The following is a 27,504-nucleotide window of genomic DNA, read 5'->3' on the forward strand; positions in this document are numbered from 1 at the left end:
GGTAGAAGTCTATTTCTGGCCCCACCAGCACTGAAACCTGGCTTCTCCGAACCAGTCATCCCATTGAGCCAAAGGTTCAGCACCCGGTGCCTCCAAGAGACAGAGCTGTCCTCCACCATGCTCCTCCGAAACTTGATACCATCATTTTAACCACCTCCACCCCACGCCCTTGTGTGCTTTCATGATGATGTTTAAATATCTGATCAGATAAGGTGCTTGCACTTGGTTCGTGCTCCACTGTGATACTCATGAATATGTGAAACGCTGCCACCCAATTTGAATAGTCTTCAGAAGTTTTGGTTTCTTGCCTTTCGCCTCTCCCCCTCCACGCCCTTATCCTTGGCTTTGCTTTCGCCACTGTCGTGGTCTCTGATGAGGGAAACTCACGACTCCAGATTTTCTTTTTAATTTTCCTAGCAACACCACAGACTAAGGAGTTAACCCCACGCAGAACCTTTACCTTGTGGTTCGCTGTCAGGCCTGACTGCCCTAGGGTTGCCCCCCCGAGGGTACACCCGTGCTCTGCGGGCCAGCTGTGGACGCAGCATCCGCACCCCAGACATCTGCTGCTGAACAACGTTTTCCCGCCACCCTCTTTTTATTTATTTGAAAGCAGCTTATTGTAAGCATAAGCAAAACAGCCATCACTGGTGTACCTTGGGCTCTGAGGTTCACCAGAACAACTGTACAAGTTAACGTCAGCTTACATTTTCTTCCCCTTCCCCCTCCCTTATACAGTCTGCAATAAAACCGAAATAGGAAGGCAAACGTGACAGTTGCATGTAAGAAAGATTTGTTCCTTCTCCAAATTATAGGCATTGTCATAACAGCAAATCGAGTGCAATCGAGCACCTGACTTCTAGCCGCATGGGGAAGCAGCTGTATATATTGGTCCCGGATCGGCAGACACCACTGCTTACTTTTAAAATATCTCGTGGTGTCGGCATTCTCCATTTGCATTAATACATGCAAACTGTTTCTCCAGGCCCAATAAGCAGGAGCATCCTCTTCATACCACACAGAACGCACTGGCTTTTCCCCCCCCCAACAGCCGCGCTTTTCTAAGAAACAGGCATTCCCCTTTATCCGCTAAAGTCAGCGCCTCTGGAGTCAGAAATAAGAGGGTAACCCAAAAGCTGCAGTAAATATTTCTTCAACTTATCCCAAAATGTTTGGACTACCGGGCATAGCCAGAAATGGCGCAGAGTGCCCCTAGCAGACAAATACGTAGGGCATAAATCAGAGGATAACACTCCCGCTTTAAACAACTGAGTTGGTGGCAAATATGCTCTCGATAAAACATTTTTTATATTGTGAGGGGTCACGTGATGGTAAGAAGACGCCGATCCCTCGCACTTCCGACCCTGAGCCCTTCTGATTGGTTATACCACCTCCTTCTTTTTTCGGGCGAACATTATCAGCTATGGCTGAAAAGACAACTAAGAAGTCCCTGCCGGTGTTGTAGGGGGGACCAATCGGTGGGGGCAAAAAACGTACCTGCAGAAAAGGTGGCCTGCATCCAATGAAGACATCATGGCTTATGGCACGCTTCCTTATATATCGTAGAAGCGGGAAAAATCGCCATCAACCAACTCGGCGACAAGATACATGTCAGCCTCAATGCAAAACTGGAATTGGTGGTGGATCGGATGTCGCAAGTAGTCTCAACAGTGGGGGAGGCTACGGCGGGGTTACATAATATCACCCAGTGGGTTGAGGAGATGGAGATGTCCTTTACCGCGACAAGTCAGAGGTTAGAGATCCTGGAATGAGCACATGGCAGGACTCTGGAGAAACAGAAAACCGGAACCAGTGCAAAAACGTAAGGATAATCAGAGTGCTGGAGAAAATAGGAGCAGATGCAGTGGGGTTTTTCTCTACCTGGCTACCAGCACTGGTTAAGGCAGATTTTTAAAGGAAGCAGAGTTAAACTGGATCGTGCACACCGTGCCTTAGCACCTTTCCCAAAGTAAATGAGAGGCTGAGGGCTGTAATAATAAGAGTTCATAATTTCCTGGACAAATGCGGGCTCAGGGAGGCGGCAGCAGGAGCTGCGATATCGAGCAGATATTTTCCTGTTTCGAGATTTTTCAGCGGAGGTCTAGAGGTGGCGCGTGGCGTTTGTGGAGGTCGAGCGGAAGCTGAGAAATCAGGGCCTGAAATATGCCATGCTTTACCCAGCACGGCTACGGGTGCTCCAAGGAGGCAAGCTGGTGGTTTGTGAGTCTGTGCAAGCGGCTCAGGTCCTATTGCAGAAGTTGCTAAAGGCGAAAGACGATGCTCCAGAAGATGTCGTCTGAAGAAACTTGATGCGCAATATCCTTAATAGCATGGGGGAGGGGCTTTCTTTCTTTCTTTCTTTCTTTCTTTCTTTCTTCTATCTCTCTCTAAGCATTCTTCGGGGAGGGAGTTCACAACTTTTGTGCCTCCAATGTGCATTTCAGTTTCATGATGGACATTTAGCTGTTATCTTAGATAACGTGATATATTTTGTCTTAGGAAGGTGCGGGGAGGATTGGAGGTAGGAGGGGTAATAAGGATTTTATGGATAGAGCTGAGCGGGTATTCAGGGGAGGAGGGAAGTTGGAGGAGAATATGGTTCCTTTTTTTCCTGCTCATGATGTCTCAGAGACCTGCACTCCTGGGTCTTTTTAAATCGATGGAGGCCTTTAAAGCAGATAACGATGGTCCAGCCTGAAATTATGGAATAAGCACATTGCCCAATCTGCTAGAGCTGAGGATATCTCAGGGCAGTACTTCAGGGCGGACTGTGCCTTCACCGAGAGCTGGTGTACCTTCACTGGACAGAGTTTGGGGGTGCTGGACTTCTGATAAGATAGAGTGGAGGCTGACTGAAGGGGAGGTGTGGAATTGGGGTGACAGGGTGTTGGATTGATGTCGGAAGAAGAGGGCTGGCCTTGGGGTGTCCCCCACTTGTGTTGGTTCTCTTGTTAGGATGGGTGGTGATAGGGGATAATAAATGGGTTGGGTCATCTTAGGTTTATCTCAGTGTGGGTGCCTGGATGCTATGAGTGTTGGTTGGGTTGGTTGCAGGGAAGCGGGGGAAGGGGAGGGTAAGGGGTGGGTCAGTTGAGATTAAATTAGGAGTGTGGGTATTGAAACTGTCAGATGCAGGCAATGGTTCTCCCGTTCTACAGCTTTGGAGTTTTATTACATATATGAACACAGACTTTGGTTAGCTCATCCCTTAATGTTATCTCTTTAAATGTTAAGAACATAAGAACATAAGAAAATGCCATACTGGGTCAGACCAAGGGTCCATCAAGCCCAGCATCCTGTTTCCAACAGTGGCCAATCCAGGCCATAAGAACCTGGCAAGTACCCAAAAACTAAGTCTATTCCATGTTACCATTGCTAATGGCAGTGGCTATTCTCTAAGTGAACTTAATAGCAGGTAATGGACTTCTCCACCAAGAACTTATCCAATCCTTTTTTAAACACAGCTATACTAACTGCACTAACCACATTCTCTGGCAACAAATTCCAGAGTTTAATTGTGCGTTGAGTGAAAAAGAACTTTCTCCAATTAGTTTTAAATGTGCCCCATGCTAACTTCATGGAGTGCCCCCTAGTCTTTCTACTATCCGAAAGAGTAAATAACCGATTCACATCTACCCATTCTAGACCTCTCATGATTTTAAACACCTCTATCATATCCCCCTCAGCCGTCTCTTCTCCAAGCTGAAAAGTCCTAACCTCTTTAGTCTTTCCTCATAGGGGAGCTGTTCCATTCCCCTTATCATTTTGGTAGCCCTTCTCTGTACCTTCTCCATCGCAATTATATCTTTTTTGTTCGGGGAATAGGGTCTATTCTGGGTAATGGGAGGAAGGCAAAACCATTGTTCTGTACTTTACTCTAAATTGTTGGAGGATTGTGTACTGTAAGGAGGCTTTGCTTGTATTCTGGCGTTTACTTAAATAAAAAGTTAACAAAAAAAACTTTATATTATTTCCCGTAAATTAGTATTCCCCACCAGCCCAGAAATCCTAGCAAAGGAGGAGACTAGCTGTCTTCCCTCCAACTGAACCAGAATTTTAGCCTTCCATTTCTCCAACAAATGACCTAGCTCAACTGCAGCTTGGCGTGTGGATAACACTTTTATATAAACGAGAAATACTCATTTTCCTCTGCTCCCCTATTTGAAAGAATTCCTCAACGTTTACCTTAACATTTTCCAAAAGGTTAGTACTCGATAATGATCGCCAATATCATATGCCCACATTGATAAGAGGCAAATAGTGGGGAAGCTAATAGGCAATATAACAAAGGAAAAAAAAATTAAGTGCAGATAAGGTCCTAGTGGTACCACCTAACATAAAATTCAACTAACTGCAGGAAGAAGGTAGCCCCAATCCCTAAAACACAAGGTTTAAGATGGAGAAAGGACTTTCTTCTTTCCTGGGATTCCCTTGAAATGTCTCGATACATCTGGATTTTTTGCCCAAAGAAGGAAATATTTTTAAATGTAAAATAGTATCAAAACCCTGATTTCTTATCTGACTCAAGAACAAAGGAAATAATTAAAGTCCCTCTGGTTTTTATCGGATCTTGAGAGCCCAAATTAAACTGTGTAAGATCATGACAATCTAAAGGAGATGCACAACAGAGGAAACCTCTACAACATTGAAAGCTTGATTATCTTTTTTCCTGTCAGGAATATAACAATTGGCTATCAGGAAAAACTTCTTGATTGAAAATTGCAATATTTTTAGAGCATATCTGTCAAATAGTTCAAAACTAGACAACCAGAGAGTTTTAGGAAAATCTATAAGTCTAAAGTTCTTAGACCTTGACTTATTTGCCATCAACTCAACTTTATAACGTAAACTTAAATTGTCTCTTATTATAGCCATTTCAGACACCCTAATTCTGAAATATGTGACACAGATATAGACTCAATATTTTCAACTAAATGATCTAACTCAGTCAGTGTTGAGGAGGCATCTACTGAAAATGTTGAAAGCTGTAATATAGATTATAGAAACATAGAAATGACGGCAGAAGAAGACCGAATGGCCCATCCAGTCTGCCCAGCAAGCTTCACACATTTTTTCTCTCATACTTATCTGTTTCTCTTAGCTCTTTGTTCTATTCCCCTTCCACCCCCACCATTAATGTAGAGAGCAGTGATGGAGCTGCATCCAAGTGAAATATCTAGCTTGATTAGTTAGGGGTAGTAGGGGTAGTAACCGCCGCGATAAGCAAGCTACACCCATGCTTATTTGTTTTACCTAGACTATGTTGTACAGCCCTTGTTGGTTGTTTTTTCTTCTCCCCTGCCGTTGAAGCAGGGAGCTATGCTGGATATGCGTGAAGTATCAGTTTTTTTCTCCCCTGTCATTGAAGCAGAGAGCCATGCTGGATATGCATTGAAAGTGAAGTGAAGTATCAGGCACATTTGGTTTGGGGTAGTAACCGCCATAACAAGCCAGCTACTCCTCGCTTTGTGATTGCGAATCCTTTTTTTTCTTCACCCCTGTCGTTGAAGCTATGCAGGATATGCGTGAAGCATCAGTTTGTTTTTTTTTGTTTGTTTTTTGTTTTTCCCCCTGCTGTTGAAGCAGAGAGCTATGCTGGAAATGCGTGATGTATCAGTCATTCTCCCATGCCGTTGAAGCAGAGAGCCATGCTGGATATGCATGGAAAGTGAAGTATCAGGCACATTTGGTTGGGGGTAGTAACCGCCGTAACAAGCCAGCTACTCCCCGCTTTGTGAGTGCGAACCCTTTTTCTTCTCCCTTGCCGTTGAAGCAGAGAGCTCTGCTGGATGTGTGAAGTATCAGATATTCTTCTCCCCTGTCGTTGAAGCAGAGAGCTATGCTGTATATGCATTGAAAGTGAAGTATCAGGCATATTTGGTTTGGGGTAGTAACCGCCTAACAAGCCAGCTACTCCCCTCTTTGTGAGTGCAAATCCTTTTTTCTATTTCCTCTTGCTGTTGAAGCTTAGAGCGATGTTGGAGTCACAGTAAGCATGTGTATGTTTATTGAATAAGGGTATTGTGTCCAGGCAGTAGCCATCATTCTGGCGAGTCACCCACTCTTCATTGGCGGTTTAATGGAACAAAGTCAGCATGGCTTTACCCAGGGCAAGTCTTGCCTCACAAATCTGCTTCACTTTTTTGAAGGAGTTAATAAACATGTGGATAAAGGTGAACCGGTAGATATAGTATACTTGGATTTTCAGAAGGCGTTTGACAAAGTTCCTCATGAGAGACTTCTAGGAAAAGTAAAAAGTCATGGGATAGGTGGCGATGTCCTTTCGTGGATTGCAAACTGGCTAAAAGACAGGAAACAGAGAGTAGGATTAAATGGGCAATTTTCTCAGTGGAAGGGAGTGGACAGTGGAGTGCCTCAGGGATCTGTATTGGGACCCTTACTGTTCAATATATTTATAAATGATCTGGAAAGAAATACGACGAGTGAGATAATCAAATTTGCAGATGACACAAAATTGTGCAGAGTAGTTAAATCACAAGCAGATTGTGATAAATTGCAGGAAGACCTTGTGAGACTGGAAAATTGGGCATCCAAATGGCAGATGAAATTTAATGTGGATAAGTGCAAGGTGATGCATATAGGGAAAAATAACCCATGCTATAATTACACGATGTTGGGTTCCATATTAGGTGCTACAACCCAAGAAAGAGATCTAGGTGTCATAGTGGATAACACATTGAAATCGTCGGTTCAGTGTGCTGCGGCAGTCAAAAAAGCAAACAGAATGTTGGGAATTATTAGAAAAGGAATGATGAATAAAACGGAAAATGTCATAATGCCTCTGTATCGCTCCATGGTGAGACCGCACCTTGAATACTGTGTACAATTCTGGTCGCCGCATCTCAAAAAAGATATAATTGCGATGGAGAAGGTACAGAGAAGGGCTACCAAAATGATAAGGGGAATGGAACAACTCCCCTATGAGGAAAGACTAAAGAGGTTAGGACTTTTCAGCTTGGAGAAGAGACGACTGAGGGGGGATATGATAGAGGTGTTTAAAATCATGAGAGGTCTAGAACGGGTAGATGTGAATCGGTTATTTACTCTTTCGGATAGTAGAAGGACTAGGGGACACTCCATGAAGTTAGCATGGGGCACATTTAAAACTAATCTGAGAAAGTTCTTTTTTACTCAACGCTCAATTAAACTCTGGAATTTGTTGCCAGAGAATGTGGTTTGTGCAGTTAGTATAGCTGTGTTTAAAAAAGGATTGGATAAGTTCTTGGAGGAGAAGTCCATTACCTGCTATTAAGTTCACTTAGAGAATAGCCACTGCCATTAGCAATGGTTACATGGAATAGACTTAGTTTTTGGGTACTTGCCAGGTTCTTATGGCCTGGATTGGCCACTGTTGGAAACAGGATGCTGGGCTTGATGGACCCTTGGTCTGACCCAGTATGGCATTTTCTTATGTTCTTATGTTCTTGACTTTATGGATCCACAGTGTTTATCCCACGCCCCTTAGAAGTCTTTCACAGTTCTGGTCTTCACCACTTCCTCCGGAAGGGCATTCCAGGCATCTACCACACTCTCCGTGAAGAAATACTTCCTGACATTGGTTCTGAATCTTCCTCCCTGGAGCCTCAAATCGTGACCCCTGGTTCTGCTGATTTTTTTCCTACGGAAAAGGTTTGTCGTTGTTTTTGGATCATTAAAACCTTTCAAGTATCTGAAAGTCTGTATCATATCACCTCTGCTCCTCCTTTCCTCTAGGGTGTACATATTTAGATTCTTCAATCTCTCCTCGTACGTCATCCGATGAAGATCCTCCACCTTCCTGGTCGCCCTTCTCTGTACCGCTTCCATCTTGTCTTTGTCTTTTTGTAGATACGGTCTCCAGAACTGAACACAATACTCCAGGTGAGGTCTCACCAAGGACCTGTACAAGGGAATAATCACTTCCCTTTTCTTACTCGATATTCCTCTCTCTATGCAGCCCAGCATTCTTCTGGCTTTTGCTATCGCCTTGTCGCATTGTTTCGCTGTCTTCACATCATTAGACACTATCACCCCAAGGTCCCTCTCCTGCTCCGTGCACATCAGCCTTTCCCCCCCCCATCGAATACAGTTCATTCGGATTTCCACTCCCCATATGCATGACTTTGCACTTCTTGGCATTGAATCTCAGCTGCCATATCTTCGACCACTCTTCCAGTTTCCTTAGATCCCGTCTCATTCTCTCCACTCCTTCCGGCGTGTCCACTCTGTTGCAGATCTTAGTGTCGTCCGCAAAAAGACAAACCTTACCTTCTATTCCGTCCGCAATGTCGCTCACAAAGATATTGAACAGGACCGGTCCCAACACCGACCCTTGCGGTACACCACTTAAAACCGCTCTCTCTTCAGAGAAGGTTCCATTTACCATTACACATTGTCTTCTGTCCGTCAACCAATTTGCAATCCAGGTCACCACCTCGGCACTCACTCCCAAGCTTCTCGTTTTATTCACCAGTCTCCTGTGCGGAACCGTATCAAAAGCTTTGCTGAAATCCAAGTATATGATATCGAGCGCTCTTCCTTGATCCAATTCCTTGGTTACCCAGTCAAAAAAGTCAATCAGATTAGTCTGACAGGATCTTCCCCTGGTGAATCCATGCTGCCTCTGGTCCATCAATTCTCCAGACTGTAGATAGTTCACTATTCTCTCTTTCAGCAGTGACTCCATTACTTTTCCCACCACCGAAGTGAGGCTAACCGGTCTGTAGTTACCAGCCTCCTCCCTGTTCCCACTCTTGTGAAGCGGGACCACCACCGCTCTTCTCCAATCACTCGGCACCACTCCCGTTTCTAGGGATCTATTGAACAGGTCACACAGCGGACCCGCCAGAACATCTCTGAGCTCCCTCAATATCCTTGGATGAATCCCATCAGGCCCCATGGCTTTGTCCACTTTCAGGTTCTTTAGTTCTTCCCACACATTTTCTACTTTAAAGGATTTTCATCTATTCCACTTCCCTCCAGTTTCTTGTTGTGTAGAGATGGTCCTGAGACAGTGAAAGCTTCATTCGTGAGATTTGCCTCCAAATGTCTTTTATTGAAATATCTATAGGCTCTGAAACATCTTCAGAGGGGACTGCCAAAAAAGAAACTTGGCTCAATGAAACCGGTGTGGGAACTGCTACTTTGGGTTCATTAGAAAATCCATCGGAAACAGGAGCAGGGTCTTGAGAGACAACTATTTTCAATATAGAAGAACACTGGTTGGGAGCCCGAATGTGGACAGATTTCTCTGAAGATCCAATTGGTGAGTTCCCCAGTACCAACCCTGGGGAATCCAACTCCACCTTATAATCCAATACACCAAGTTCTGAATGTGAGCATTGAGGCATTGAAGGTAGTGGACAATCATCCAGACTCGAGAGCATCTGAGGAGTCCTTGGAGGCATTTAAATTGGGATTAAAATGAATCAAATGGGAGTCCATCAGACCACTCAAGGGCGTCTCAGGAAAACAGATCTTCCCCTTCCTTTTTTTGCCCATGGCATTCCAGAGAGAAAATCAGAAAGAAGGGGCGCGCCCCTTTGGCGTGCTAGTCTTGTAGGGGAACTTGGCGCCTCCCTAATGACTGCATTATTCTTTGGTCTCGCCGCGCTCTCTCTCACAGGTCACAGGCAGCTGAAAGTCCCCTCTTTCCAATATTTTAGTTGTGAAGGGAAGATTAGCAATAGGTCTATAATTGGAACACGCTTATGTAATCATGCTAACTGTCCAGATAGCTTGCAAAGAAATTCTTCACTGAATCCTTTCTAGACTCCGGAGCGGCTGGCAACTTAACATAGGAATGACTGCAGAAAAAGACCAAATGGTCCATCCGGTCTGCCCAGCAAGTTTCTTATGGTAGTTACTGCCGTTCTCTGCAGGTTACCCCCAAGCCTTATGTTAAGGTTAGTAATATTAACATTCAAAACCAAGCAGCTGTCAAACCCATAACAAAAATTACTGCTATCAACATTTTTACAGGGTGGGCAGCCTTCTTGATAATTCAGACAGTGCTGTTTGAATGTGCTTTGCTTTTAGGACTTGGCCGTAGCAGTTCTGCACTTTTCCCTTAATTTCCAAGTATCCTTACCCTGGACTGTAAAAGTCAGGGCCCAGCATTGGCTGTTGTCTGAATCCTGTTTCCTCCCCCTCCCCCCCATCAGGGTGGAGAGTGATGTTGCTGTTGTGTGAAAATTATGAAAAGATAATTGGTTAAGTAATTCCCATGTCTTCTGTTAGGATGGTAGCTGCCACTCCAAGCAGGTTCTCTTCATGCACTCTTTTTCATTTCCACAATTTTCCAGCTTGATAGATGAAAGCCTCGTATGACAGTACATTATCCCACTGGTGCTGCTGACTAAACCACTCCTTATCCACTCAGTTTATGGAGACCTGCTACCAGGTGCTATATGTTATGCCACAGAACCTATAACCTTGAGAGTGGGAATCATGCATGAAGTGTGTCTCTCACTAATTGTGCTCCAGAGGTCCATCAGTCCTGTTTTGCTGGGACTGCCTTGTTTGCAACAGCATTGCCCAGTTGTGGACTGGGGAAAAAGGGAAATCCTCTTTTGGGATACCCTCTACTTCTAGCCGGCACACACTTTCCCACTGCTCCTTTGCAACTCTGCTCCGTAGATCTCCTTTACGTCTCGGGGCTACCCAAGCCATACATACCTTTTGCTGATGTGTTCAGTAGAAACGGGCGGAAACCCTGCCACCCCACCGACCCTGCAGCTGCACTATTGACTTAATGCCTGGCAAAATGCCACCACTATAGAGCAGGGTCTACCCATTATCCATCCCAAAGACAGAGGCCATGTTGGAGTATATTTGGCAAATTCTAGAGAGAAACTTCATTCAACTCTCCACTTTTTCTGCTGGAGTGGGGTTCTTTCTTTTGTGGGCAAGGACAGCTCCTTACGACCTTGCATTGCCATCATCATAAAAAATAAGTATCCCCTACCTTTAATAACTGAGTTATTTGATTGACTCAAGGAATGTCAGTCTTCATTAAGCTAGACCTCTAAAGGGGGGGGGGGGGGGCGTCTAACTTTATTCACATCTGGAATGGAGACGAAGGGAAGACTGCCTTCAACACTTGAGATGGCCATTATGAATACTTTGGCCTATGCAACGACATATTTAGGGACCTACTGTACACATGTCATCGTATACCTGGACAATATTCTCCTCTTCTCACCTAACTTGCTTTGTTGGATAAGGGAGAATGGCTTCTGTACCAAATTAAAGAAATGTGCCTTTGAACAGTCTGAGCTCCCTTTCTTGGGATATATTATATCAGCATGGGATCTCCAGATGGACCCTTCCAAGCTGTCTGCAATCAAGAACTGGTGGTTTTTAAGACCATCCAGTGCTTTTAAGCTTTTCCAATTACTACTGCCAATATATCCACACTACTCCACCTTTACTACTCCCATCACTGCCCTGAATAAGAAGGGTCCACTAATGTATAACCAACCTCGTTCCCTTGTCTATTATACTTCAACAACCAACACCCATCCAAAAGGGAACTTCTCGTTATGTGGTTTCTTTTGTGCGGTAGCTAGCGTAGCGTCAGCCTTTATTTTGGCTTGACTCTATGTGCCAGCGTCCGCGTTTTTATTCTTTATTTTATTTGAAAATCGCTTTTTTTGTTTCTATTTTTTATGAATAGTTAAGAATAGTGCTTCATGGCGCTCCCGTTTATGCAGGCTGACCCAGTTTCAATGATAAATCTTTATCTTAAGATCGCACTTAGCTTAATATGTGTCTATTGCCGCTGCTGATCAGGGTCCGCTTCTGCTTGCAGGTAACGGGGAGCTTCAGGCTTAATTGGGAGTGGCTGTGTACATAGAGAGTTCACCGAAAGTGAAGCTAAATTCCCACAATGCGCAGCTTCCTGCCTTACATGTGACCAGTCAGATCAAAGGTTATATTCTGTGTTTAAAAGCCGTAAATACTAATTTGCAACTCTTATGCCCATCGGTTGCAGACGGCTGCGACCGCGCTTATTTACATCCTGCACCGTTCTCCAGCCCACCCCGGGTCTGCTGGCGGCACAGGCCAATCTCTACCGCCGTGTTTCCCATGGCTCCTCGTGGCGGCTGAGAAGCCACTGCCAGCTACATCGTCTCAGGGCCTTCCTAGGCGCGTGCGCGTCACCGGGCCCTCCTTTGAAGCCTCTTCGGCGGGAACCTCGGGGGCGGTCCTACTTGATGATGTCATCGGATCAAGGTACTTAAGCTCCACCTTCGCCCTCAGTTAACCGACTTGGCAACAAGTTCTGTACGTCTCTACTAGCTCCTGCACCGTGTTCCTGTGTCTATGCTTTTGGACTTTGTTCTCTGTCTGGTACCCGCTCCTCGGGGGCCAGTGGCATTCTCACGGGGACCTTGTCTCCTGGCCTCCCCTGCTCCTTGGGCTGGCCCTCCACTCCCTTGAAGTCCTACCCTGCAAGGCTCCCCACTCCTCAGGGCTGCCCCCTGGAACATCCATACCGCTCGGGAGTTTACTCTAGCGTTTCCCCACTCCTCGGGGTTGTGCCTACGTGCTGTATTGGACTGTCAGAGCTTCCCTGCTCTTCAGGGCTGCGTCGTCCTACTTCTCAAGAGACTCTCAGCACCGTCCCGCTCCTCGGGACAGTGTCCTTATGCTTTACTGTGACAGTCTGTGCCTCCCCGCTTCTCGGGGTCGCACTTACATGCTATGAGACTACCTGCACTTCCCCGCTCCTCGGGGTCGCGCTTCTCTATCATACAAAGACTGCCTGTGCTCGCCGCTCCTTGGGTTCTACTTACATCATCATCGGAGACAGGACTCTGGCTTCCCTGCTCCACGGGTTAGCCTGCGTCACTACAGCCGTACCTCCCTCACTCCGCCCCTCGGGGGGGGGGGGGTTTCTCCACTGTCCTTCCTGCACGCCAGGTCTCAAGCCTTCCACTCTACGGCCTGCCCATTGCCTTCTCCTTCGGGGGGTCTCAGACATGATATTATCGTCAGCCTACTTGTCTACTGGAGAAATCCTCCTGACTCCTCGGGACCTCTCCACAGTCTTACCTAGAGCTCCCTGCCGTGCCTGACCTTGCCTCCCGATGGTGTGGGCCTGTGGGGCTCCTCCCCACAGGTTGTAACAATTCATACCACGAGCCAAGGGTCCACCAACCCACAAACCATAACAGCATCTACAATTTGTCTCAGGGCCTTCCTAGGCGCGTGCGCCGGTAGATACAGTATACCTGGATTTTCAGAAGGCGTTTGACAAAGCTCCGCATGAGAGGCTTCTAGGAAAAGTAAAAAGTCATGGGATAAGTGGCGATGTCCTTTCGTGGATTGCAAACTGGCTAAAAGACAGGAAACAGAGAGTAGGATTGAATGGGCAATTTTCTCAATGGAAGGGAGTGGACAGTGGAGTGCCTCAGGGATCTGTATTGGGACCCTTACTGTTCAATATATTTATAAATGATCTGGAAAGAAATACGACGAGTGAAATAATCAAATTTGCAGATGACACAAAATTGTTCAGAGTAGTTAAATCACAAGCAGATTGTGATAAATTGCAGGAAGACCTTGTGAGACTGGAAAATTGGGCATCCAAATGGCAGATGAAATTTAATGTGGATAAGTGCAAGGTGATGCATATAGGGAAAAATAACCCATGCTATAATTACACAATGTTGGGTTCCACATTAGGTGCTACAAGCCAAGAAAGAGATCTAGGTGTCATAGTGGATAACACATTGAAATAATCGGTTCAGTGTGCTGCGGCAGTCAAAAAAGCAAACAGAATGTTGGGAATTATTAGAAAAGGAATGATGAATAAAACGGAAAATGTCATAATGCCTCTGTATCGCTCCATGGTGAGACCGCACCTTGAATACTGTGTACAATTCTGGTCGCCGCATCTCAAAAAAGATATAATTGCGATGGAGAAGGTACAGAGAAGGGCTACCAAAATGATAAGGGGAATGGAACAACTCCCCTATGAGGAAAGACTAAAGAGGTTAGGACTTTTCAGCTTGGAGAAGAGACGACTGAGGGGGGATATGATAGAGGTGTTTAAAATCATGAGAGGTCTAGAACGGGTAGATGTGAATTGGTTATTTACTCTTTCGGATAGTAGAAAGACTAGGGGACACTCCATGAAGTTAGCATGGGGCACATTTAAAACTAATCGGAGAAAGTTCTTTTTTACTCAACGCACAATTAAACTCTGGAATTTGTTGCCAGAGAATGTGGTTCGTGCAGTTAGTATAGCTGTGTTTAAAAAAGGATTGGATAAGTTCTTGGAGGAGAAGTCCATTACCTGCTATTAAGTTCACTTAGAGAATAGCCACTGCCATTAGCAATGGTTACATGGAATAGACTTAGTTTTTGGGTACTTGCCAGGTTCTTATGACCTGGATTGGCCACTGTTGGAAACAGGATGCTGGGCTTGATGGACCCTTGGTCTGACCCAGTATGGCATTTTCTTATGTTCTTATTTATTTATTGATTTTGCATTGTTGAAGACTTATTTGAAGCAATCATCTTTAAAAGCTGCCCGTCTGATGAACAAAGAAACAGTGATTCCTCCAGCCTGACCCAGAGAACTGGATTTACTAATTTCTGATTGCTGCTTTGGTGCTGTATGTTTTCACTCTTGAAATCCTGTGTAGACAGTAATAACTGAGGAGACTGGCAGGGCCAATTTGGTATTTTTCTCTAGTCATCTACTAATTTACTTTATAGCTTGAGGCCAATATTCATAAAAAGTAGCCGGAGAAGTACTGATGATTTTGAAGACGCTGCATTCAGCCAGACAACTTGTGAATGCCTTAAATGTTGGCCTCCTTATTAAATTGCTATATAGTTTTGACTCACTGTTGCACAATTTGAGCATAATATATGAACTATGTGTAGGGCCTCTTCTGATTTGAACATTTTTATTTATTGAAGACAGCAAATATCTTTATGCTGGAAACGTTTAAATGTCTTAAATTTGGGCAAATCACAGCAGAGTGATTATGGGAAACCTACTGCTCTGTGTTCTTCCCCCAGGATCAGGCTCTCCGCTCGTCACCCCTGATATTATCTCCCGCATTGAACAAGGGGAAGAGCCGTGCATCAGGGATGAGCCGGGATCAGAGGAGAGAGAAACTGGGAAAAGCAGCTGCTCAGGTGAGTGCGGTAATAAGAGGGACCGGGGTAAAACTGCTGAGATGAGGAGTGGAAGGAGCACTGGGAACTGCAGAGATCCCTTCTTGTAAATTGAGCCCAGAAGGCAGAATAAAACTTAATGCTGACACTCGACATATTTTTTGACCTTTTACATACATTCTGTCTTTCAGCATACATCTAGAATTTCAGCAACCTTGGATAGTTTTTACAAGTCTGATCAGTGCAATAGCAAAAGTGCTATAATGATCTTGTATTTAACTAAGTCTGGCTTCACAGAAAAACCTTTTCGAAGCACCCCGATACTGCTTGAGATAGAGGGCCCCAGTGAATAGAACCAAATTAATGTTTATTTATAAACACCTGAGGGGAAGAGATTGGGAGAAATTAAGGGGCTTTGGTGGGTGGCTCCAGTCTCCAGCACAGGCCCAGCCTGGATTGTTCACCCAAACCAACACCAATCCTCCCTTTGCAAAATTGGGCCTGCTCATTAGAGAGCTCCATAAGCAGTTCCCATGATCCCACATCTGTATTTAAGAAAGCAGAAACTGGGTCAGGGGCAGTGTTGCTGTATTTGTGTTTATTCCATCTAATTGGAAAATGTAGTTACAGGTGTTTTGTTTTTTTTTACCTATGTTTTTATTTTCATTTTTTCACTGGCACCCATTGTTTGCCAGAGCGAATAGTAGAGGTAACCATGCGGTATGCCACCACAACTGCTGATGTTATGGAGAGCGTCTTGGGCTGAGAGTCTGTTGTACATATCGGGACAGGCTGAGAAGCCAGTATTGGTAGGGCCCAAGCAGAGAATTGCTACTGTTGCTGCCACCATGGCTTAGAGTGTCTGCTTTCACTTAGGATGCTGTACTTTTGCCAGCATGGAGTGTGTGGGAGGGAACGTCAAAGAGTGCTTGCAGGGAGGGGGCAGATAGCATCTGAAAGAAGGGTGGGTAGGTATGGAGGAAGGGAAAAGAAAATGCATGGAGGGAGGTGTTGATGAAAATGCTTAGAGGGAGGGGTGCTGGGAGAAGAATGAAAAGTAATACCCAGAGGAAGACAGTGGGGGAGGGGGAGAGAGTACCTGGAAGGGAATACAAGAACAGAGAGAGACAGGCAAAGCACCTGGGTAGAAGAGAAAGCAAAAGAAAAGGGAAAAAGATAAATATAGTGAAAAAGATATATAGAAAACTAAGAAAAAACACAAAATAAGCAAAATGTTTCCTTTTTATCTAGAAAAAGATGATCCCAGATACCATAATACAGAGACACATCACTGGGCCCTCAGTGAGAATCTGGAAGAGAACAAGCTGTTATCAGAAAGTTACAGAGCAGAAACTTCATGTTCTAACTGGAGGACAAATTGCAGGAATCAAAGCAACTTAGAAAAGAAGCAAAGAAATTTATCGGGAATCTCAGTTGAGAACTCTACTGGGTCTGAGGACTGTGCCAGTAGTATCTCACACACAGGGGAAAAGCAGAGAAACCAGACAACAGAACAAAGATGTTTGTGTGATGTATGTGGGATATTCTTCAGGGACCATGTAACTCTAAATTCACAGCAGAGATCTCACACTGAAGAGAGGCCATCTACATGTACAGACTATGAGGAAACATTCATTCAGAAGGAAGACCTGGAAGAACAAACATTACACACACAAGAGAAGCCTTATTCATGTTCTGAAAGTGGAAAAGATTTCAGTAAGAATGGAGATAAAATGCAATACCAGAAAATCAACAAAGGAGAAAAACTATTTACATGTAAAGAAAGCCATCAATATCAGAAATTTGAAACGGAGGAGAGATTATTTTCAAGTTCAGACTGTAGTAAAAGTTCCAGACTTAAGATGAAATTCACCAAACAGAAAAACCATTTTAGTGGGAGACCATTTTCTTGTACAGAATGTGGTAAAAACTTTAATTTGAAAACAGCCCTCACAAGACACAAGAGAATACACACTGGTGAGAAACCATTTTCATGTACGGATTGTGGTAAAAGCTTTAATCGGAAATCAAACCTCACACAGCACCAGAGAATCCACAGTGGTGAAAAACCATTTTCATGTAGTGTGTGTGGCAAAAGGTTTAATCAGAAAGGAAAACTTACATTACACCAGGAAACTCACATTGAAGAGAAATCATTTTCATGTACTGAATGCCACCAAAGCTTCAGTAGGAGCACACAACTTAAAAAACACCAAGAAATTCACTCTGGGGAGACTATACCCCCGGGGAGATCATTTTCATGTAGTGAGTGTAGTAAACTATTCAGTCGGAAAACAAACCTCAAACGACACCAGCTTATCCACACGGAAGAGAGACCATTTTCCTGTATTGAGTGTGGCAAAAGCTTTAATCAGAAAACTACCCTTGCAAAACACCAGAAAATCCACACTCGTGAGAGATTTTCATGTCCTCAGTGTGACAAAAGCTTTAATAGGAAAACAACCCTTACCAAACACCAGAAAATTCACACTAGTGAGAGACGTTTTTCATATACTTATTGTAATAGTATATTCTTCCAGAAGCAAGTTTTCAAAAGAAACCAGGGGATCTATACTAGTGAGAGACTATTTTCATGTACTGAATGTGGTAAATGCTTTAATCAGAAAAGACACCTTTCAAGACATCAGATAATCCACACTAGTGCAAGACCATTTATATGCACTGAGTGTGGTAAAAGTTTCAAAACAAAATATTTCATGAAACAGCATAAGAAATTCCACAGTGGGGAGAGACCATTTAAATGCACTGAGTGTGAGAAATGTTTTAAGCATAAGACAAACCTTACTATCCACCAGAAAAACCACAGTGGTGAGAGACCATTTTCTTGTACTGAATGTGGTAAAAGCTTCAAACTGAAATATTGCCTCAGAGAACACCAGAAAATTCACACTGGTGAGAAACCATTTTCATGTTCTGACTGTGGTAAAAGCTTTAGGGTTAACATAAGACTCAAAGAGCACCAGACAATTCATATGGGTGAGAGACCCTTTCAATGTATGGTATGTGATAAAAGCTTCCGCCTGAAAAATCTCCTCCAAAAACATCAAAAAACCCATTCTGATCAGAGACCATTTTCATGTTCTGAGTGTGATAAAAGTTTCAAAGTGAAGAAACACCTCGAGTACCACCAGACATTGCACAGTGATGAGAGACCATTTTCTTGTTCCAAGTGTGGTAAAAGTTTTAAACATGATATAAACCTTACGAACCACCTGAAAATTCATAGTGGTGAGAGACCATTTAAATGTACTAAGTGTGATAAAAGATTCAAAATGAAGAAACACCTCACAGAACATCTGAAAATTCACACTCTTGAGACACCATTTTCATGTTCTGATTGCGGCAAGAGCTTTAAGAGAGAGATACATCTCACAGCACATCAAAAAATCCATTCTGATGAGAGACCATTTTTATGTTCAGAATGTGATAAAAGTTTTAGGCATAAAATAAGCCTCACCAATCACCAGAAAAGCCACAGTGGTGAGAGATCATTTTCATGTACTGAATGTAATAAAAACTTCAAACTGAAGAAATACCTCAGAGAACACCAGAAAACTCACACTGGTGAGAAATCATTTTCATGTTCTGTGTGTGGTAAAAAATATAGATCTAAGATAAGTTTCAGAAAACACCAGAACATGCACACTAGTGATTTCAAAGAGGGAAGAAGTTTCTGAAGAGAGAGAATTAATTTTGCTGAGTCTTTCTGCATACCTTTATTTATCACATTTGTACCAAATCTCAGTAGGGTGACCCCCTATTATTGAAGCAAAAAAGAAAAATTAAAATTGTCCATTATAAAAAACAAATGTCTACCCTTAGCATTATGGTTTATGATAGTGGTAATAGTGGTAACAATAGTGCAGAATCTATAGGTGAAGACAACACCTCTGGTACAGTTACAGTTCATGATGCCCCTATAAAGCAGGAGACAGACCATAGAAGCTAATGAAAAATTGGTAGGAATAAGTTGACATACATGGACCCTTGAAGATGACATGGAGACAATGTACTGCCACAAACTCTGTATTTAAATTAGAAGCATACACAAAGTGAGCCCATCAAAAATTAGAAAAAAAAGAGCAATGCTATCAAAAGAAAAGCTTTAAAAAGCTACAGAAACAAATTTAAGATGTCTAATTGGAAAAATTAAAAGTATAGAAACATGGCAGAAGAAGATCATACAGCCTGTCTAATCTGCCCATCCACACCTACTGCTCAGCTTTGCAATCCCTGCCACTCCTCTGTTTGTCGCATGCATTCCTGAATTATGATTCTATCCTTGTCTCTAACTCCACCACTGGGAGGCTGATCTGGGCTTTCACCACCCTTTCTGTAAAGAAATCCTTCCTTACATTACTCCCAAGTCTTCCCCCTTTCACCCTCATTCCGGAGACTCCTTTCCATTGGAAGAGACTCCTGTGCATTAACACTTGGAGGTATTGAAAACTCTCCATCATATCTCCCCTATCCCACCTTTCCTCTAGGGTATACATGGGTAGATCTTAAGGCTGTCCCCACTGATCTGGCCTGGCCTGACTCTATTAAAGGAAAGGAAATGATCAGGTAAGTAGTAATTTCACTTTAAGTGGAACTTACCCAGATACATATTCTGCTGAATATTCTACTATATATTAAATTGAGCTGTGGATTTGGAGGATGGCAAATAAATGCTTGTAACTAAATAAATATATCCCAATAAAGTTCTTTGGAAACTGAAGGACAGATTTACACAGCTAACTTTGTGCGAGCAGTGCTGAATATCCAATGCTGCCTAGAAAACGTGCAGTCCTGCCCTCCTCTCCCCCTCCCCAGGAATGCCCCCCCCCAGCACTGCTTCTTTGTACTTAGATAAACCTGGGTGGGAACAGTTTGCCCACACAAAATTTTAAGCCAGAGAGCAGGGGGATGTATTCAGATCTCTCTCTGGTTTTTGACTGGCTTATTCTAAATATCAGCCAGACCCAAGCCCTTTGAATATCAACCTCGTCTTTGCTTGGGAGGTCTAACTTCAAGAGGATGCCTGATGGCATTGAGGAGGGCCCTACTGGGATGATGAAAGCTTGAGGCCTTTGCCCATCTAACAAAAGTTAGATGGGCAAAGGCCTCAAGCAGAGGAGAAAATGGCCCAGTGCGTAAAAATGTAAGGGACAAATGGTGGTCAGGTTTTCTTATTGTAAATGAATGTTTGTTTTATGAATGTTTTCTATGCTCCACAGAATGGGAAATAAACGCTTTTAAATAAATAAATATACTTTTTTTTTTTTTTTTTTTAAACTTTAAAGACTGGAACTACAAAGAAGTCTCATTTTGATCCCGATCTGTAAATTTGAGCAATTGTTGTTGGTGGAGGAGCTTCCAAAAGCTTTTCAGAACATAGAAAAATCGAATTCTGGTAGTGATTTTGGCAGTAACATGGAATGCAGACTTGCCATGCATCCTGTTGGCAGACACCTTATTGAAATGTTTTCAAAGGATAAGAGGCCTTATAGGAAATGTATACCTGAGAGGCATGGTCTTTAAATTCCTGCATAGGGCTTACGTTACTCCTATTAGGGCTTATAAGGCCAACCTAACGGTGGCAGACACTTGGCAAAAATGCATGAGGGCTCTGGGATCTCTTCCACGTGTATTTTGGGATTGTCCTGTGATAAAATCGTTTTGGAATTGGGTGGCTGTTGCTTTTTTAAGTAAAGTTATTGGTTATAAAGTGCCCTGTGCTATTAATCTTATCCTTTTTTTGATGTCTCTGTATCACAATTTTGGGCTAAGGAAGAAAGACTTCTTGTGAGCAAAGCCCTTTTATGGAGCAAGAAATCGATTTTATTGGTTTGGAAAGGTAAGGACAGACTTTCTTACTGGCACTGGCGCAACCAGCTTCACTTTTTGGTGCAGAGGAGAACATGGCCAGTCGTCATACATCTATGAGACGGAGGAAATTTTCTGCCTATGTAGCAAAAATATATTTAGGGTCACTCACCGGGTGTTAGAAGCCTGGGTATTGAAAATATTACAATCCTTAGTATAAGTGTTGAGTCTTCAGTAGTTGATGTATAAGCCATTTATGGAGAAGTGGGGGGGGACAAGGAAAGGTTAAACGGATATCATTTCAGTCATGGAGGCATGAGAAACAGATGCCCTCTGATATTCTGATCAAATCCTGGACATCATCTAAAGGCTTTGTAAATTGATATTGTAGGTGGGGGGGGGGGATTGAGGGATAAAATTATAAAAGATGGAAAAAGATTTTCATATTTCCATGGATGTGCAAATCTGGCAATTGTATTGGACTCTACTAAAGTTGTTTTGTTTTTGTAGTCTTAGAGGTAGATTTTAAAAAGCCATGCGCCTGCAAAAAGTCACATATGCTGGGTGGGAGCTATGTGAATTTTAAATAGCCGCGGAGGGCGGGCGTGCGACAATGTGTGCGCGCCCAGAAAAAGTAGGCGGAAAAGGGGCAGGGCCTAACCGTTCCAGAGGCGGGGCCAGCACTGACGAGGAGTTGATCTGTACACTGCAGTCTCTGCCAGCTGCATTGTACAAATCAACTCCTTTTCATCACTTATAAGGTCTAAAATTCTTTAATGATGTCAATTTTACAAGGAATACCTCTGAATGTTTCTGTAACACTGTCCCCCCAAACCCCAACCCACCTCCTGAAAACTCACCCCAAATCAAAATGCCCCCTCACAAAGCCTTATAAAAAGTCGCGCTCTCTCCCTGCCTCCCTCCAATCGTGCTGTAAGATTATGCGTCTAAAGCTGCAGACATACGCGCATACTTTATAAAATAGTGCGTATCTTAGGGAGGTCTGGTTAAATTAAAATCTCCCCCCATCAGGACTTGTCCATCCACCCAACCCTCCAGAGCGGTAGATATCGTATGAAGAAAAGCCCCTTGTTGTGGGTTAGGAGCATAGAGATCCAGTAGAGTAAGATGTTCACCATTAATTATCACCTTCAAAATCACAAATTTCCTGTTAACGTCTCGGAGTACTGCCTTCACAGCTACAATAAGATTAATGGCAAATATAATCTCCACCCCTCCACATTTATCATCCCTCAGTGACGGGTGCATAATATTGGAGTGGCAATCTACTTGACTGCAAGAGGTGAAGATCTCTCTCTTTTAGATGAGTCTCCTGGCAAAAGCTCACGGTTGCCTTTAAAGCAGCGGTATCTTTCAGCAATCGTTTGTTTGTTGGAGAGTTAAGCCCTTTGGTATTTAAAGATATAACTTTAAGAGTCACCATGGGAGAAAAATTAAAGGGAAACTCTCTTAATAGACCACGGTAAACCCTGCCAACCACACACGTGCACTAATGTTGTTGTTGGACTAATAAGGCCTAATCAGGAAATAACTAATCCTCTGAAGCCAACATCCAAAGCCCCTCCTGGCACCTACCCCCTACTAGGTGCTCCCCACCCCCATGGAGGAAAACCACCATCAGATATGGCAACCAGCCCCCCCAGTCCCCTCAGTAACTCATAGCATCCAAGCTAACAGAAGTGGGTAATAATCACCCGCCTAAGAACAAATACACCCAGCCTTAAGAGACAATTAGAAAGACTTTAACCATACCCAGCACATCCAGAATAGACATTTTCCTAAACCCAAACTGAGAAATGTCATTCATGAAGAACCGAAGGGAAAAAAAAAAACCCTGACACTGTCTCTCATCCAATACTCACCATTCCAGGTGACAATTGATCCTCTGGCTGTCTTCTGAGGTGACTGCTGGAACCTGGGACATTCTGCCATAATGGACAATCTCCCTTCGTCCCGAGATTAGCACGAGATGGCCCCCTCTCGAACAGCTATCCCTGCTTTGTGCAGAAAAATGACAGCTTCATCCACCGTCTTCACTTTATAAGAAGCAACTCCCACGGAGAATCCGAAGGCTGAAAGGAAAGGCCCATCGGTACTTAATAGCTTAACGCTTTAATATGAAAATAACCTGGCAAAAATCTCTGCACTTGCAGAAAGTAATCATCGAGAAATCCTGAAACATTGCCACCAGGTGCCTAAGCCACTGAATCTGTCCTTTTTTCCTGGCCATCTGAGAAACCTTCTCTTTCAATGTAAAGTAATGAAAACAAACTATTATATCACGAGGGAGGTTACCCCTAGGCTGCTTTAGAGCCCTATGTGCTCGCTGAAGCTTAAAAGTGGGCAAGGACTCGGCTGAGTCTTCCATATCCAGAAGCGCGTGACTACTTGAAAACAGCCCGCAAAAGCAGGCAACTCAGGAACCCCACGAAAACGTAGGTCAGATCTCGATCTATTTTCCAAGTCCTCCATTCAGTCTTCTAAGCCCATTAACGAGCGAGATAAGCAAGTCATTTCTTCCCGATGCGATGCAACCGCAGCGTCACGGTTCTCTGTTTGTGTCTCCAGCTCAGCCTCGCGGTTCCCCAGTTCAGCAATTTCCCCACGAACTTCCGACATCAGTGCTCCGAATTCAGATCTTATACTCTCCATGTCTGCATCTCTTCCTCCGGCTCTGTGATGCAGTCTGTCCCGCCGCCACTGCAGCTCTCCGTTGAGGCCTCAGATTCAAGGCCTTCCTCCTCAGCAGTATCTAGAGCCTGGGGCACCTCCCGATTTGTGAAAGAGAACTTCTTCAGGTCTGGTTTTTTCTTGGTTTGAGACATCACTAAAAGAATAAAATTTGTGCTGAGGTGCAGTTTCTGGGATAAAGGCACGGAATCGTTCGGATGAGGATAGATTATTTCAGGCTAGGAGCTCCACATTTAAGCCGCCATCATTGGAGGTAACGTCACATCATCTCAAACGTGTGTTTTTTATTTGTATTAATATTCTGCTATTCAGTTGACAGGGATAATTGGGAATCTTTTAGCTCAGGTGATTCTTTATTTATTGGCACATGGACAACTTTTCCTTTTATTGGAACCTTTCTATTGGGATGCCCTATGTCTACTACTTCATTAGTATCCTTCAAAATACCTCCCTCCGAACCATGCGCTGTTGAGTGACTGCTGCTTTCACCTTTGTTCTAGTTTAAAAGCTGCTGTATCTCCTTTTTAAAGTTTAGCGCCAGCAGCCTGGTTCCTAGGTCTATATTATTCTTTTTAGCATTACTTTCTAGAGGAGACTAGCCAGTGATTTGGCTCAGGCTACAAAGTTAAAGTATAAATCATGGTAGCATTCTATGAATCCTTGGCATGCTCTGACCTGTTTTTTCTTATGGGGTTGAGGTAAGGCAGTAGTAGCTTCTACTTTCACAATTAGGGGCTAGACTCGGCTCTTTCCAAACTCCATGGAGCATGGTCTCTCTTACGTGTCGGTGTAGTACTGTGTATGTATAATGGCTTTAGAAATGCTTAGGAGTAGTACGTTAGGTAGTGGACTTCCAGTGTTTCCAACATCCATTTCTTCTAGTTGGACAGCAATGCTGCCTCTTTAACTAACGGGGAAACTGTTTAGCAGTGGATGAGGTTGTTTTTCAAGCTGTTACTTTACACCACTACATCACACAAGTTGTCTGCCACATAGCTTTTTATAAGGCCAACGTAGAAAATCCATGACCTGCTGAAAAGTAAGTGGTACTCGATGTAGCTCAAAGGGGGAAGACAGATAATAGTCTTTGCTATCCCAGAAGGGCTGCTCTATCTCCTCTTTACCTGCCAGAGTAAGGAACTTGTCTCAACCTTTTTTAAATCCAGCTACAATAACAGCTTTGTTGCGACCGTCGCTGCCTGACGGCTTCACTCCGCCTACCTTTCCTTGTCTGCGGCGACTCCTGCTCTTGATGGACGCCTGGCTGCCGCGGCGTCCGCCTGCCATCCTCTCCGGCGTCCCCGGACCGGCTTGGGCGCTGCCTCCCGCCATGCTCTCCAGGTACCTTTAGGGTGAGCGCACCACGTGGCCCTCATTCTTATTTCCTCCTTGGCGCGTTCCTCAGGGGCGTCTCCTGTGATGTCGTCATGCTGCCCGGATATTTAAGCCTACTGTTTATTGCTAGCCGTTGAGTTAGCAAGGGGAATCTTACGGATGGGATTCGCTCTCTGTACCCAGCTACTCTGCCTCCAACTTCTATTGGACTTTTTCTGCTAACGGGGTACTCGCTCCTCGAGGGCCCATGTTCCCTGACTCGCTGCCTGCACCTATCTCCTTTTCTAGGTGGAGGAATTAGTTACAGACACCATCAGTGAGTACTACTATCATCTACTCCTCAGAGCTGTCTCCCTGGAACCAGGTACTCGCTCCTCGAGGGCTTGCCCCCGTTCCAGTGCCATCTCTTACGTGGAACCACTGTGTGAGTACTTTGCCAACAAGTCTCTCTACCTCCAGGGATCTGGTACTCGCTCCTCGAGGGCCAGCTCTCCCTAGCTCGGGGCTTCTCCATTCTTGGGACTCTGTGAATGTTTTATTGTACTCACTTTCTCAGTTCTCTCCACTACAGCACTGCTACCGGAGAAACCGCTGTTCCAGCGCCCTGGGGAATACTAGCCCAGCCGGGCTACATCTTCTACTCACTACCGCCACCTCTGGTGGCTTCTCAAACTGTCTAAATAAAGAACTATCTGTGTTTGTGTGGCCAGAGCTGAGCCTGACCTGTGGCCTCTCTCGGGACTTCCTCCTGTGGGCGTGGCCAGCTGCCACGGTGTCCAAGGGTCCACCCAAACCTCACTAACTATAACAAGCTTTCACCACATTCTCTGGCAACGAATTCCAGAGCTTAATTATATGTTAATATAATGTTATTACTTATCTATTTGTTTTAAATGTACTATTTAATAATCTCATTGCATGTCCCCTAGTCTTTGTATTTTTTGAAAGAGTAAAGAACTGATTTTCATTTACCTGTTCCATTATGCTCATTATATAGACCTCTATCATATTTCCAAGCTGAAGAGCCATAACCTCTTTAGCCTCTCCTCATAGGGGAATCCTCTTTCTCATTTTGGACACCCTTCCTTCTCTGTACCTTTTAATTCTGTTATATAATTTTTGAGATGTGGTGAGCAGAACTGCACACAATACTCAAGGTGCGGTCGCACATGAAGCGATACGAAGGCATTGTGATATTCTCTGTTTTATTCTACGTTCTCTTCCTAATAATTCCTAGCATTCTAATACTTTCTTAGCTGCCGCTGCACACAGCACAGTATTTCAACATCTTATCCACAACGACGTGTAAATCTTGTTCCTGGATGGTGACTCCCAATGTGGAAACTTGCATTGTGTAGCTATAATTTAGGTTTCTCTTCCCTAAGTGCATCACTTTGCACTTGTCCGTATTAAATTTCATTTGCCATTTGCATGCCCAGTCTCCCAGTTTTGCAAGGACCTGTTGTAATTTCTCACAATCCGCTTGTGATTTAACAACTTTGAATAATTTTGTGTCATCTGCAAATTTGAACACCTTACTCGTTGTTCCCATTTCCAAGTCCTTTATAAATAAGTTAAAAAACAGTGGTCTCGGATCATATCCCTGGGGCACTCCAATATTCACCTTTCTTCATTAAAAAATTGACCATTTAGCCCTACTCTCTGTTTTCTATCTTTTAACCAGTTCGCAGTCCACAATAGGACATTTGCTCCTATCTCATGATTTTATAATTTCCTTAGAAGTTTCTCATGGAGTCTGAGTCCTTGGGCTGTGGTGGAAACGTACTACCCAACCCGTGAGTCATGAGCTGGGTCCATGCCTGCAGCAGGCAGATATGTCAGTGGCTGGGACGGAGAAGGAGGCTTCACCTATGCCAACCTCTTCCCCTGCTGGCTGAGCCTTTGGGTTCTGAGGCCAGCAGGACATAGGAGAATGTCCACACACTGGTACAGCAAGGCTGGAATCCAGGCAGAGGGTCAAGGCAGGTGCCGATCAAGCGGTGTCAGTATCCCAGGCAAGTGGTCCGAGTCAGCAATGAGAAATCAGTCAGAGGGGCACAAGGAAGACTGGAAGCCTGGGAAGGAGAGGAAGACAGAAACAGAAGGGCAAAGCAGGAGCTGGAACAAGGCAGTATCTGGACGATCAACAAACACCAGCTGGACGCAGGAGGACCTGTTGCTGAGGCGCTGGCTACCTGTTTGAGTGGAGTTTAAATAGCTGGAAGCAATAACATTATCCACTGGTGCCGCAGGGAAGTTTCCCACCGCAGTGCATTTTTTCTGTGAGCCGTGCACATGCCTAGGGGAGGCGATAGTATGGGTAGCAAGGAGGTAAGGGGATGCTACAAAACTATTCAGAGTAGTTAAATCACAAGCAGACTGTGATACATTACTGGAGGACCTTGCAAGACTGGAAGATTGGGCATCCAAATGGCAGATGAAATTTAATGTGAACAAGTGCAAGGTGTTGCATATAGGGAAAAATAACCC

At 44.1% G+C, this 27,504-nt stretch overlaps 3 protein-coding genes across 3 annotated transcripts in view; 2 read left to right on the forward strand and 1 right to left on the reverse strand.

Moving 5' to 3' along the window:
* LOC115085946 (zinc finger protein 850-like) overlaps positions 1-2,120 on the reverse strand; it is a 53,664-nt gene extending 51,544 nt beyond the window's left edge. The window contains exon 1 of the mRNA XM_029592498.1: positions 1,498-2,120. Within this exon, the coding sequence (XP_029448358.1) occupies positions 1,498-1,519 (22 nt within the window). The 5' untranslated portion in view covers positions 1,520-2,120. The remainder of the gene's footprint in view (positions 1-1,497) is intronic.
* The window catches only part of LOC115085947 (oocyte zinc finger protein XlCOF6-like), a 1,095,473-nt gene that overhangs the window by 14,359 nt on the left and 1,053,610 nt on the right, over positions 1-27,504 (forward strand). The gene's annotated exons all lie outside the window — the stretch shown is intronic.
* On the forward strand, positions 1,583-20,872 carry LOC115085953 (oocyte zinc finger protein XlCOF6-like). Its single transcript, XM_029592517.1, has 3 exons — positions 1,583-1,822; positions 15,040-15,159; positions 16,390-20,872. Exons 1-3 carry the CDS (start codon positions 1,777-1,779, stop codon positions 18,834-18,836), a joined length of 2,613 nt encoding a protein of 870 aa, XP_029448377.1. The 5' UTR covers positions 1,583-1,776; the 3' UTR covers positions 18,837-20,872.

This window comes from Rhinatrema bivittatum, chromosome 2, assembly GCF_901001135.1.
Source record: "Rhinatrema bivittatum chromosome 2, aRhiBiv1.1, whole genome shotgun sequence".
In the NCBI taxonomy this organism is placed as follows: Eukaryota; Metazoa; Chordata; class Amphibia; order Gymnophiona; family Rhinatrematidae; genus Rhinatrema; species Rhinatrema bivittatum.